The 12,926-nt window shown below is 43.7% G+C and overlaps 1 protein-coding gene across 2 annotated transcripts in view; it reads left to right on the forward strand.

Moving 5' to 3' along the window:
* Positions 1-12,144, forward strand: part of HDX (highly divergent homeobox) — a 35,876-nt gene extending 23,732 nt beyond the window's left edge. The window contains exons 6-11 of one of the 2 annotated variants that reach the window (XR_001922433.2): positions 1,901-2,108; positions 5,258-5,337; positions 8,064-8,147; positions 10,165-10,287; positions 10,528-11,043; positions 12,054-12,095. Coding sequence is in view for 1 of the 2 variants with exons in the window: in XM_018086466.2 (XP_017941955.2) it covers positions 1,901-2,108; positions 5,258-5,337; positions 8,064-8,147; positions 10,165-10,287; positions 10,528-10,653 (621 nt within the window). In the remaining variant the exon portion in view is untranslated. Of the gene's footprint in view, positions 1-1,900; positions 2,109-5,257; positions 5,338-8,063; positions 8,148-10,164; positions 10,288-10,527 lie in introns of both variants that reach the window. The other variant, XM_018086466.2, reaches the window with a different exon arrangement.
* The last annotated feature ends 782 nt before the right edge of the window (positions 12,145-12,926 follow it).

The raw sequence follows: 12,926 nt of genomic DNA on the forward strand, positions 1-12,926 counted from the left end.
GCAGAATAGCCCTTTTGGCAGCAAGACAGACATTTGCTAAGGAGGGATGTCAGCTATGAAGCTCCTCAGAAATATGGGAGGAATATAAGACAACTGCATAACAATTTTATATATTTTTTTTTAATTAATAGAACAGAAAGCTTTTGGATATAAGAGATCAAAGCTACTCCTAAGCACGCACTGTAGGGTAAAGACATCTCCTCCTCTTTGCCAGCAGTTCACCAGGTAAAAGCTGGTGACACTATAAAAACATGTTCATCTTCTATGGCATATTCAATATGTTCAATGAAAGCTTTTCTGCTTTGAAAGGTGTATAAAAAGACAAAATCTGCCTTTCCCAAGTGCCTCAGTTTGCTCTGAATTTTTTACTAAAAAAGAAGTAGATTCAATTTTAAATTTTCTACTTGTTATCACTATTTATTACCATCACAAGATTATGGGAAAATTTAAAGAGTGGCAATACACAGCTTGGAAAAAAGAGATACAGATCTCAAAGGGCTGCTTGTGGTTTTTTTTTTTTCTTTTATTTTTTTCCCCAAACAATACATAATATACAAAATTATCTGGGTAGCTCTCTGCGTGCCTGTTGTGCATTCTTCAAAGAGGAAAACCAGCAAGCTGGGAAAGCAAATACCAGCCAACAAAAAGGATTTGCCAAAAATAGTGTTCAGCATGTCACCTTTTAGCTAGTTAGAGATGCAGCTTGAAAAGATCTTTTTTTCAAGGTTAGCACAGCATGAAGCTTCCTTTAGTAGTTGGGACTGCTGTTAATATTTTTTTATTTTTCTCTTTGATAATCAAGATATTACAAGCAACAAGTTTTTTTTACTAAACTTTTTCATGCCCTATATCAGAAAAAAGCCTCAGTAATGGAAGGGAAGGGAGAGAGGTAAGAGGTGAAGAGGTGCAGACAGTTCTTATGACATCATGTTAAACCCTGTTTTGGGTGTTAAATAATTTTTAGTGTAGACTTTTCTTTATCAGAGAAAGCAAATTAATGGACAGTTGTACAGATCCACTTGGAGAATTTGAAATGTTAGAGGGTTTTTTTCCCTTTTTTCTTTTTTGAAACTTTATTGATGTAAAATGAACTTAAAGCATCCATACCCATCCCACCGGGAATGGGGTTCCAGGTTCCTGGGTCCTGGGCCTGTTCCATCTTCCACCACTGTTCCCAGTGGGCTCCTCTACCTTCCTGCAGGCAGTGCTTCCTAAAGCCTTGTCTTCCAACCACAGGGGACTGAAGGATGATCCTGCTCTGAACTTAGTGTTCTGTCCTCAGAGTGGAGTGATGTAGGTCTGTCACCTTGGCCAGTTCCCTGTAGGAAATCCTAGAACAGGTGGGATGTTTGGGTCACTTTAGTCCCCTTAAGAAGTTGCAGAGTGGGAGAAACCTGGATCAAAGATCTTAAGTTAAATTTGTTGAATAATTTAGGTGGGGAGAGACCTTACGAGGTCACCTAGTCCTGCTCTTTATCTAGAGCAGGATTGACTTTGCAGTCAGGTCAGGTTTCCCAGGATGACGTCCGGTAAAATGCTGAGTTACCTCCAAGGCTGGAGGTGCCAAGGTTCCTATGGACACACTGTCCCTGTGCCTCACAGGAAAGAATATTTTTCCTTTTCTTCTCAACTCCAGTCAGAGCTTCCCTTGCTGCCACTTGTGCCTGTTGCTGCTTTTCCTTTCGCTGTGCACCTTCCCTTTTCCCTTGTGTTGGAGGACTGAGCCTGGACACAGGATCCCAGGAATCAGCCTCATGAGGGTCAAACAGGGGGAATGACCCCTCCCCTGCAGTGCTGCTGCACTCTTGTTCCTGTAGTCCAGATGTGCTGATGTCACTTGGTTGGGGGCCTGTTGCTTTGTCATAGTTTCTGATTCATTCATGTTTATTTCTCTTACAAGACTTGGATTGGGAATCGAAGACGGAAATATCGTTTAATGGGGATTGAGGTCCCACCCCCTAGAGGAGGTCCTGCTGATTTCTCTGATCAATCTGAATTTGTTTCTAAATCAGCACTTAATCCAGGAGAGGAAACTGCTACTGAAGTGGGGGATGATAATGATAGGAATGATGAAGTGTCAATCTGCTTATCTGAAGGAAGCTCACAAGGTATTTGAATTGCAGTTACTGCTGTGCCTGTATTTTTAATTTTGTGCAGTGTGCATGCTTTGGATTCTGTTGTTCACATTCACAAACGTCTGAAAGAGTCTCTCACAGTCACAAGGGCTCCACCTCAGCTTGTTGAAGGTACTGTTTGGTCTCTTTCTTCTCCCTCTCTCTGAATTCTGTTGGCTTTGTTATCACAGAAATTGCAGGAGCCTTTTCTTGTAAGAGCTCCGTTTCTGCCTCATTCATGTAAGACAAGTTCACATTTTGCTGGTGCAGCTGAGAGCTGGACTGACAGCACAGATGAAGAATCTCCCTTCCCCAGGAAGCCAGGTTTAAAAAATGCTCTCTGCAAACTGGCCAGGTGTACATGACCACCTGGAATATCCATCCTGTTTGATGCCCCATCCCTGCAAGTGTCCAAGGCCAGGTTGGACAGGGCTTGGAGCAGCCTGGGCTAGTGGAAGGTGTCCCTGCCATGGCAGGGGGTGGGACTGGATGAGCTTTCAGGTCCCTTCCAACCCAAACCATGCTGTGATTCCATGATTCCTGTGAGCCCCAGTGACCCCAGGCACTGATGCACATGGACCTGCTCCATGTGAGCTGAGCAGAGCTGGGCACTCACAGCTCTCCTGGCAGGGAACCATCAGCTCAGACCTGGGCTTGAGCTAAAGCTGCCCAGAACTCCTGGTGCTCCAGGCTCTGACAGGCAAACACCAACCAGCAGATCAAAGCCAGGAGCAGGGAGGGCTCAGGAGCCTCAGAGCTGCACCCACAGGGCATGTCCTTGGAAAACTGCAGGATCTGGAGTGAGAAGTGTCTCGGACTTAATTCCCTTTTCCTCCACCTCCCACGAGCACATGGAATCGATCCCTCCCTTCCCCTCTTGTCCATGAGCTCTGGGCCCCACGAGCTGCTCTGCACATCCACAGCTCACTAATTGCTCCCAGTGCTTCTGATTAGAGAGATCAATAAAGCCTTTGCTCTCTAAACTAAAAGAAAGCCTGACCTCGGGCCTGCTGGTGCAGCTCGATGTGCCAGGCTTGATCTTGTCATCTTGTCAGAACGATTTCAAGGGAAGAATCAGGAAAAGGGAGAGCTGCTGGGAAGGAATTTGTGATGGCTTTGTCATAACCTGCTGGAAAGAGAATAAGATGATAAAGAAATGGGTCAAGTGATTGAAAGGCAAGTGAGATGCAGAATCTCCAAGTCCTTGATTTGCCTGAGGTGTGGAAAGAGCTGATTTAAGTCAGATCTGCTTGAAAGAAAACAGTGACAGGGGAAGAGTCTGAACCCTCTGTAGTTAAAGTGAGAAATAACAGCACTTTTTTTGAGCAAGGCTTTCATAAAACAAGATAAGGCTGGAAGACTTTGAGTAGATTATTAGTGTCAAAGCTTAAGGAAGTGCAAGAAAAATGACAGGATTTCCACAGCATCCAGGAATCCCACTTTCATTCCTTTATTCTCCCACAACAATTATTGCTATTCATTTCTCCAGTTCAAAGGAAGAGGTTTTACTGCTGCAGCTCAGCTTGTTTTGAACTCCCTGGAAAATATTTCCCCTAATACTCATGTGTGCCATTCAGTCACAGATAGGGATTGTTTTAATGTTTGAGAACTGTAACTTTTGATCCTAATTTATTAAAAAACCCAAAACCACCACAACAAAAACCACTTTGAAAGACAGAAAAAAAGCTATTTTTGATCACCTGATTAGAGTGACACTGGTGATGGCTCTTGCTTTTAAAATGTATAAATATAAAAAAATAGAGTGAGCTGTACTGTGATGCCAAATGAAGCATTAAAGCTCTTCTATTGCCTCACCTTTTTAAATTGTATGTTAATTGGATCCATGCTTTGTAAGAGCACATCCCTGTGGAGGGTCAGAGCTGTGCTGGGTTCTGTGAGCTGAGGATGAATATTTAAAGAGTTGGGAATGCTGTAGGGAGCTGCTGTGGGATCCAAGGGGTGACTCTCAGGGTTATGGAGTGGCTGGTGCTCTGGAATGTTCCCGAGTCCCTGAGGTGCCTCCTCAGTGCCCTTCACCCCCCTGGGTGTAACGAGGGCCCTTCCCTGCTCCTACTCTCCAGTTCTCCCATTTGATCCCATTCCTGTTGCTCCTGGCACTAATTGTCCTCGGAAGCCACGACTGATGGCAGATTAAACTTATTCGAAACAATTTTAAATTAAATTTACTCACTTTAGAGATATTCAACTGGTAGAAAAGTTACTTAAAACAATTAACTGTCTCTGTATGATCTGGCCTAAACATTATCCTGTCCTTGCAGTGTTGGTAATCCCAGGGAAATCCTGTTATCCCTGTGTATGTGTGGAGCTGACAGACCCTGGCATTGCCACCTGCCCCCTTCCAGTGTCCTACCTGAACCTTGCTGCCCATTCCCTCTTTTCCTCTTTATATTAAATATATATATTTATATATTAATGCAGAAAATTCAAGTAAATATGAGAAACATAATTTTAGGGGTGAACAGACTTACTTATCTTCCTTTGGGTTATGTTTTCTCATTGGCCATTAAGGCAAATAGAATCATCTGTTCTGTATTTCATCTATATTTCATCCTTGTGGTTGAAATAGAAGGGTAAAATATGCTCTGTTTTCAAGTGCTTGTACATAAAACAGCAGCTTAGGTTCAGTGGGGATACATTTGCCACATGAGAAGGAAATTATCTGCTTGCTCAGTTTTTGGTTCAAAACTAACCTATGTCTGCAAGGAGGAGGTGGGTTCGGACACATACCTATAATTTCAGATGATATTCTGATATGTATCCTGTAATTTCAGGGAATGCAGAATTTTTCATGCAGTAATTTATTTGACATTAAAAAAAATGTTCTGTACACCTTTGATGTGAAACTCTTTTAATATTCCAACCTGAATCAAAAAACAGGAAGATTGTAAGAGAATAACTGATATTTTTCCTATTGTTTCAAGTAGCAATTGGCAAATTGGCTTGAAATCCTTGTGACAGGATGTCTTCTTTAATCAGACATATGTTATTTTTTATGAATAGACATTGTTACTATGACTTTGCTTTTGAATTTAGCAGCTGTGACATATTTATGGTAAAGACTATTAATGTTCCTGCAGCATAAGAGTGGAATGAAACCTGACAAATCTAATTTATTTCTGCAGAAGAGACAAATGAAGCTCTTCAAAATGAAGAAATTGGTCACAAAGATGATGACCAGAATCCAGTTCCCGCTGACAATGTGGTAGGTACCTTCCTTTGCCTCCTGAATTCCTCATACTGGGGTTGTCCAATATCAATGTTTCTCATTAGGTGAAAACTTGAGGGTGCTGAGAGGCCTTCCTAGTTGGGAGCACTAAAACTCTACTAGAAATACTAAAACACAGTAGAAAAAAAATACTAAAATATTCAGTGGAAATGGAATTACATGTTTTTTCTGTATTCTGCCAATCTGCTGTTCTTCCTCTGGAGGGCCAAGCCCAACTCTTGGGTAGAGCTTTGAAAGTACCAAGTGTAGCAAAACAGAAAGAAGGAGAAAAAAAACCCCAGAATTAAACCTGGTTTTCTGTAGCTTTCAGCAGGTATCTCTAGTGGTTCCTCTGCCTGGCTGACCTTGGATGGGTGAGTCAGGTAGGATGGGAATGTGCTGGATGATCCTTGGGGATCCCTTCCCACTCAGAATGGTCTGGGATTCTGGGATCCTTCACTCCCATACCCTGGCCAGGGCATTATTGAGGTGTTTCTTGTTTTCCCCCTTGCTGGTTTAACTGAGAGAGTGAGACAAGGCAGGACAGGCAGAGAGAGGAGTCCTGGCAAATAATGCCATAAATCCCTGTGTTCAGCCAGCCCTCTCTCAGGTTAGAAGAAAGGAGAGAAGACCCCAGGTGAGTGACTTTTACCTGGAGTTACCTGCAGAATGATCAGGGCATGGCCCAGCTCCCACTGCCCTCCTGGGCAGGGCTGAACCCACAGCTCAGAACAGGGAACAACATTTGTGTTCCATTGACCACCCAGAACCTGAGGGGGGAAGCAACAGGAGAGTCCCTTTCCCCCTGGGAGGAGGAGACTTTTCCTTTCCCTTGTTAATTATGATCATCCTTTGGATACACTGAAACCCCACAGGCTGCCTGAACAGATCCTGAACAGATCCAGCTGCCTTTTCCCTCCCTTATCCCAGGTGTCCTGCTGTGACCTCAGCTAATCCCTCGGAGGTCTGGCTGATGTGTCTCCCATGGAGATACAGGATCTGAAGTGACAGGCAAAGGGTTTGCAGAGATGATGTCTCAGAGACTCAGCTCTCCAGTTCCCTGAAGCCCAGCACTGTGCAATTTGATGTAATAACGGGAACAAATCCAAGGAATAGTTTCTTCACACTTTGTTCTGAAAACACTGTCACAAAACTTTTTAAAAATGCAGTTAAAATTGGACTAAAATACATTGGATTTGCATAAGAGATGCAATTTTCCTATTTGAAATTCTAATCTGTTCTTTCCCCTACTATCTTAAAGTGTATGTCTAAGAAAGATAGTGTGAATGTTTGGCACTTATTTAGAGACTCTTTCCTCAAGCTGAGCCTAAAAACAAAAATATTTGAATCACAGTGTTGCCGAGGGTAGGATGGAGCAGCAGATCTCGGGGACATGGAGCCTTTGAAGTGTTGTCACTTCAGCTGGGCTGTCAGACACAGGAAATGTGGTTTATCCTCCCTGCTTTCAACACACACTTGGGACCTTGGTGGGTCCTGCCAGGGAGAGCCTGGTAACCCCCCCTGGAAGGGTTTCTCCTTGGGATCAGAAGGACATTCCTGCTGCCTGGAGTGCAGGCAGCCAGAAGGGACATGGATGTGCTGCAGGGAAGGAGCCTCCTCTGGAATAACACCTCAGGAACCAACCATGAGCCTGGACTGGGCTTAAACACTATCCTGAAACCATAGTAAAAGTGCTTTATTATAGATAGTCTCATAGATGTTCACAACTATCAAACCAATTAAAAATAGTTAAAAAACAATCTCCTTCTCATATACTACCCCTGCTTCCCTCTCAAATGTAGTGAAATCTGGGCAGTCATGCTTCACAGCTCTGTCGAAAAATGCCATTCTTGTCACTAATTCACATCCACTTTATCTGTTTGATATATACCTTAGATAGGAATAAAAATTAAAATCTCATAGAGGCACTAAAAATGTGTGCATTTTGTGTTTTCTCCTGTTGAAATAACCTTTTAACTGAATTTTCTTACATAAAAAGAAAAAAACGTTCTTTTCTGTTGGGAGAAAACAGAGCATGCAATTGGTAAATAATGTAAAAGTGATTTTTTTTTTAAAAGTTGGGATAGGATTGGGATGTATTTCTAAGTTTTAATCAGCATTAAGCTTGGTCTTAACATTGTGCTTTAGGTGTCTTTAGAAACCCAATATAAAAACCTCCCCAAATTTTTGTGAATTAGGTGAAAATGTCCACGTTTGTGGATTTGGAACTGTCCTTTGGATCAGCATCCTCTGCTGTTTAGGGCACTTCACTTGCCCTGTGGCCAGAGAGGGACAAAGGGGAACTCCTTCATTTTTCAGGCACAAAATAGATCAGTACTTGCCCTAATGTCTGGTTTACTCCAGAGGGATAAACTTCCAGAACCTCCTTCAGAGCAGGGCTGTGAGGGGATATAATGTTCAATTTGATGCCTAAATCCTGGAACCAGGGAGCTCCTCCCCTGTACACAGCCCAGTCACCATGGCAGCAGCTCCCTGTGGATTCCTGGGTCCTGGCTGAGGTGCAGTGTTGCCACCTAATGGGGCTGCACAGCTCGGGATTCCTCGGAGCCAGCCCAGCCCTGCATCCTTTCTGCCACTTGGAGACGTGGATTGTTGTCTCCTGTCACCTTCACCCCTCCTGGCACTCTGGGATGAGGATCCTGGTTGGTTTGTCTTCTCTGGGCGTTGGAATGTTCCAAATGAACCGTTTGCTTCTGTTCCAGAAAATAGAAATTATCGATGATGAGGAGAGTGATATGATCAGTAATTCTGAAGTGGATCAGATGAGTTCTCTCTTGGATTATAAGGTGAGTAACTGGGCTGTGTCAGGCACAGCAGGACAATCCTCAGGGAGTTCAGGGGAGGAATTCAGCAAAGGCAGCCCCTCTGCTCTTATCCCTGTGTGCACATCCTGCCCTCAGACCCCTCTCATCCCACCTCCAGCCACACTTTCCATATTTCAACCCCCAGGGAAGCAGGAAAACCCCACTTCACAGAGCAGTTGCATTGCTGTGGGTGCAGCTCCTGCCACGTGTCCCAAACCAGTTTATGGAGCCTGTAAACCACAACTCCCTTTTTGTGGGACAGTTGTTCCTTGGAATGCTGCAGCACACTTCTCCTGCTGCCAGCTCTGGAAGGGACATAACAGCTGGGATCCTTAATAAAATGGGGGGTCTGAGGAGAAGTCATTTCCCAGGACGTGCCTGGAAGTGGTGACTGTGGGAGGGAGGAGAAGCAGTGGGATCCTGACAGCTGCCTAAGGGTGAAGGGGAGGGGATGTTACTGCTCCCCTGAGCTGCCATAATTCCATGTTTTATTGAGCATGGCTTTCCCTGTGTAGCTGATTTTTTTCACTTGGAAACCAGGTCTGTACAGATCATCCCTTCAGAACAAAAATTGCTCCTTCCAGCAGCGTTTTCCTGGGAAGGGCAGTGGGGAATGAACGTGGAGAGGGAATGACCTTTTCTTAATGTCACCTCTCACTGCAGTGACAGGCTTGTTGTGACAGTGCCCTGCAGACCTGGGTTTGTCATTTGACATCACTGATTAATCCAGGAGTTTTCTACCTAAATCTGAATTCTTCCTTGGCTGGGCAAAATCCAGTGCTGAACTGCTGAGTTCCCATCTGAAAGAAACTCAACTCATTTTTTTATGAAAGCCTCAAAATCACAGTCCAAATATTCCCCTCTCATTCCCAGAGCTGTTATCACCTGAAGCAGTGTGGAGAGCAATGTTCTCACTGAAAAAATGGGAATTTTCTGGGGGAAAAAAAACCAACAAGACCAGGAAACCTGTAGTGCATCACATAATCTCACCTTTTCCTATCAACTAAAGCTGAATTACAGCCAGCAAGTGTAAGCAGAAACAGCATATTTTTTCTCCAGGAGGATGCACAGTTGGTACTGTTATACAGGGCCCCTTTACAAAAATGAGCAGTGACTCTGATCTTGTAACTTGAATACACAGTTTGATTTTCATGATCTTTGCAAAGGTAAATAACCACAGAAAATGAATTTTAGCTCTACACTGATCACCAGATTCAGCATTTGGATCTTGCCTACCAATCAGTTGGTAAGTTTGAAGGAGAGGAGATATTTGGAATAAACAGAAGTACTTATCAAATCTGAATTTTTAATTATGGGATTTGCAAGTATAGGTTGGAAAAATGTCTTTTTAGCCATGACATGCACATTATTGACAGTTCCCCATTTTGTACATCTAGTTTCAATGCCCAGAAATAACTATATGAAGGTTGGAATGAGATGATTTATAAGCTCCTTTCCAACCCAAACCTGGGTTGGAAAATCCCTGTTTATTGTGTGACCCGAGGGACCCTGAGGAGATTGGTGAGCTGACACTTGGTGGTCCATGTCAGACCCAGCTCCACTAAAGATGCTACATTTTAATTTGTAGGAGCTTTGAGGAATTTTAGAATTATTTTCCCTGGGTTTTGTGTCAAGCCTTCTGCTGCAATAATGGAATTTATTTGTCTCTTCTCACAGTCCCTTTGCCTTTTCAAGATCACTGCTAGGAAGAGAGACTTGGGCTTTGGTTGTCATTTTCACTAAAAACATTTAGTTTTAACCCAAGTGTGTCTAGGTGTCATTAAAAAGCTGCAGTGGGGGTTATTCCAAAGCTTTGTCCTGCCCAGAGCTGGAGTCCCATCCCTGGAGGGATTTACCAGCCCTGTGGATGTGGCACTTGGGGACAGGGGTGGCCTTGGCAGTGCTGGGAGAACAGTTGGACTCAAAAGGTCTCAGGGGGCTTTTCCAACCCAAACAATCCCATGAGCATTCCCAGAACTCCCTCTGATTTCCCCCCCAGAATGAAGAGGTCAGATTCATTGAGAGCCAGCTGGAGAACCACAAGCAGAAGTATTTTGAACTGCAGACGTTCACTCGGAGTTTGATACTGGCAATTAAATCAGATGATAAAGAACAGCAGCAGGTGAGCCCTGGGGTGGGTTTAATATCAGCTGTTTGTCATTAATATCAGAACATGTTTGTCCTCAATATCAGAAGGTGTTTGTCATTCTGTGTCCTGTCACTCCCTTGAGTTTATTCCACAGCTCAAATTAGGACTGAAAAACCCAATGAAGTTTTTCGCTCTTTATTTAAAAGATATTTGAATTTTGACATATAAAAAAAATACACCTAATACTGTGTTGTCATGGTCTTTCCCTTCCAGGCACTGCTTTCAGACTTACCTCCTGAACTAGAAGAAATGGATTTCAACCACACCTCCCCAGAGCCTGATGATACCTCATTCAGCTTGTCCTCTTTGTCAGAGAAAAATGCCTCAGACAGTTTGTGATTTATTTTTTTTTAACTGACAAACCAGAACCCCTCTGGGACATGCAGGTTTCAGGAGAAGGGCAGTTTGCTCTCCAGTGTTTCCTCAGCCCAAAAAAAAGCAAGTCCAAGGTGAAGGAGCCTGTCCTGAAGGATGGCTGGGGCACAGCCCAGCTGCAGTTTGCACTGGCAAGGAATTTGCAATGGTGGTTTTGCTAAAGGAAAGAACTGGGTGAGAGAAGGTTTCACTTGTAGCAGTTTGGCCTTGGCTGGGAGAACTCCTGACTCTCCAGAGTAACTCTGGCTCTGTAGCAAAGTCTTTCTGAGCAGGGATTTCTGAGTGGAAAGCAAATCCTTCAGCCTCACGTGCTCACCAGGCCTGTTTATTATATTTTTCCCCATTTTTACTCAGGTAGGTGGACTAAAAATTGGGGTTCCAAATAAAACAACGGGCTTTCTCTGAGTTGTGCTTGAACCCTTTGGAAAACCTGAAATTAAACTAAAGCGTTTTTCGTTCTCTGACTTGAGATTGTTGAATCTTCCATTTTCTGACCAAAATAGCTGAAAAAACCTTGAAAGGCTAACTCAGAAAATTGAATTATCACCAGTAAATTATTAATGTGAAGAAGCAGTGCTAAGTGTTGGAAGAAATGAGATGGAAATGGGAGCCCTGATACCTGCAGGGCATGACTTCCTGATACAGTAGCAATGGGATTGGATGTTTACATTCTTTAGGGTTTTATGATTGTAGTCACAGTTTTGATTTGTCAAAGCCTGAATGCTGAAGTTCTGCTTATTATTTTAAGTATGGGTTGTGTATTTTTCCACAAACTTTGCTCCATTTTACCAAGCCAGTCAGAATTCCAGAGCTGTCTTTGCATCCTGAAAGGTTTTCCAGCGTTTGGAACTCCAGGATGATCCTGGGTGATGCTGTAGCTGCCTGCCCATGGCATTGATGCTCTAAATGGAATCTGAATCCCTCAGCAAGAATTTTTCACACAATCAGGTGAAAAAACTGATCTTTCTATTTTATGCCAAATAACAATTGACTCTGGGGAATCCTTATTCATCCAGGACAGCGAGTAATCCCCTTAATTTCAGTGGGAGGTCCAAGGTGTAGCTCAGAGAATCCAGAGTGTTGGGGAAATAACTCCTTCCCCCCCCACCCCAGTACTGCTGTTAACTCAGATTTTAGGGTTTTCTCAGTCTGATCTGTTCTTCCCTAATCACTTTTACAACTCTTTTTGTTTAGTGCCAGTAGTGAGCTCTGTCCTTTCAGGTTTTTTCTGTCTCTCTTGTCGTTGGGCATGAGGAGCTTTTAGCAATACTGTTAAACACCAGCTGCATGAAGGGTAGGGACAGTTTTAAAAGGTGTTTTAAAAACCAAGTTGCACAGTTCTGACCAGTGTATGATTCTGTTAGTTCCCAACAGATCTCTGACCACATACTCTGCAGAGCAACCCCAGAATTCCAAACTGCTGGACCTGGATGTGAGTGGAGGCATTAAAACTGGGAATGGGATCCCAGGAGAGAGGGAAGGCTCTGTGTGACCAGGAGGTGAGGGGTGGAATGTCCCATCCTGGCTGGCAGACACGTCCTTGTGGCCTCACCCCAGGTGGAGCAGAGTTTGCCACACTGTGCAAGTGCCCCCAGTCTAAAATGAAGGTTTGTGAGCAGAGATCACAATGCTGTCCTTCCCGTGGAAGACACAGCTCAGCTGGAATTCTGCTGGCTCTGAAAAGCTGATTTATAAAGGGTTTTCTATCCCAGGCTGACAATGGTTTCTATTGCTGTCCTCTCCAGACAGGAAATCAGGGCCCCTGACAACTAAGCCTCTTGTTTTCTGTGTTCTAGTACTGTCATTTGCCACTGTTTGGACCCTGTTTTCCTACTGCTTCTCTGAAATTCCCATGACAAAAGGCAGCATACTCTTAATGGGAGTTCTTGATTTCATGGTCAATTAAGTCATCCACCTTTCTGCAAGAAAAGCTCCCACTGATGATTCCTATTTTGCTGTCTTGTTTCTATTCCATCTCCAAACAAATGGAAGGAATGAATTTTGAATGAACTGCTGCAATTATGTCAGTCCCCTTGCTCTAGGAAGCTAGACTCCTCTTGGATGTTCAGCTGAAAGGAGCTGCAGTCAACACCCACCCATCCCTGAGGGAATGTTGTTCTTTGGCCCTTTCTCCTGTAGGGAGACACCAAAAACCCAGTGAGGCAGTGGTGCTTCCACAGCTGAGACACCTGACAACTTCACAGGATATCAGGAAGGAAGAGTGTGAATTATATCGC

Source organism: Manacus vitellinus, unplaced genomic scaffold (genome assembly GCF_001715985.3).
Source record: "Manacus vitellinus isolate BGI_N305 unplaced genomic scaffold, ASM171598v3 scaffold_95_pilon, whole genome shotgun sequence".
In the NCBI taxonomy this organism is placed as follows: domain Eukaryota; kingdom Metazoa; phylum Chordata; class Aves; order Passeriformes; family Pipridae; genus Manacus; species Manacus vitellinus.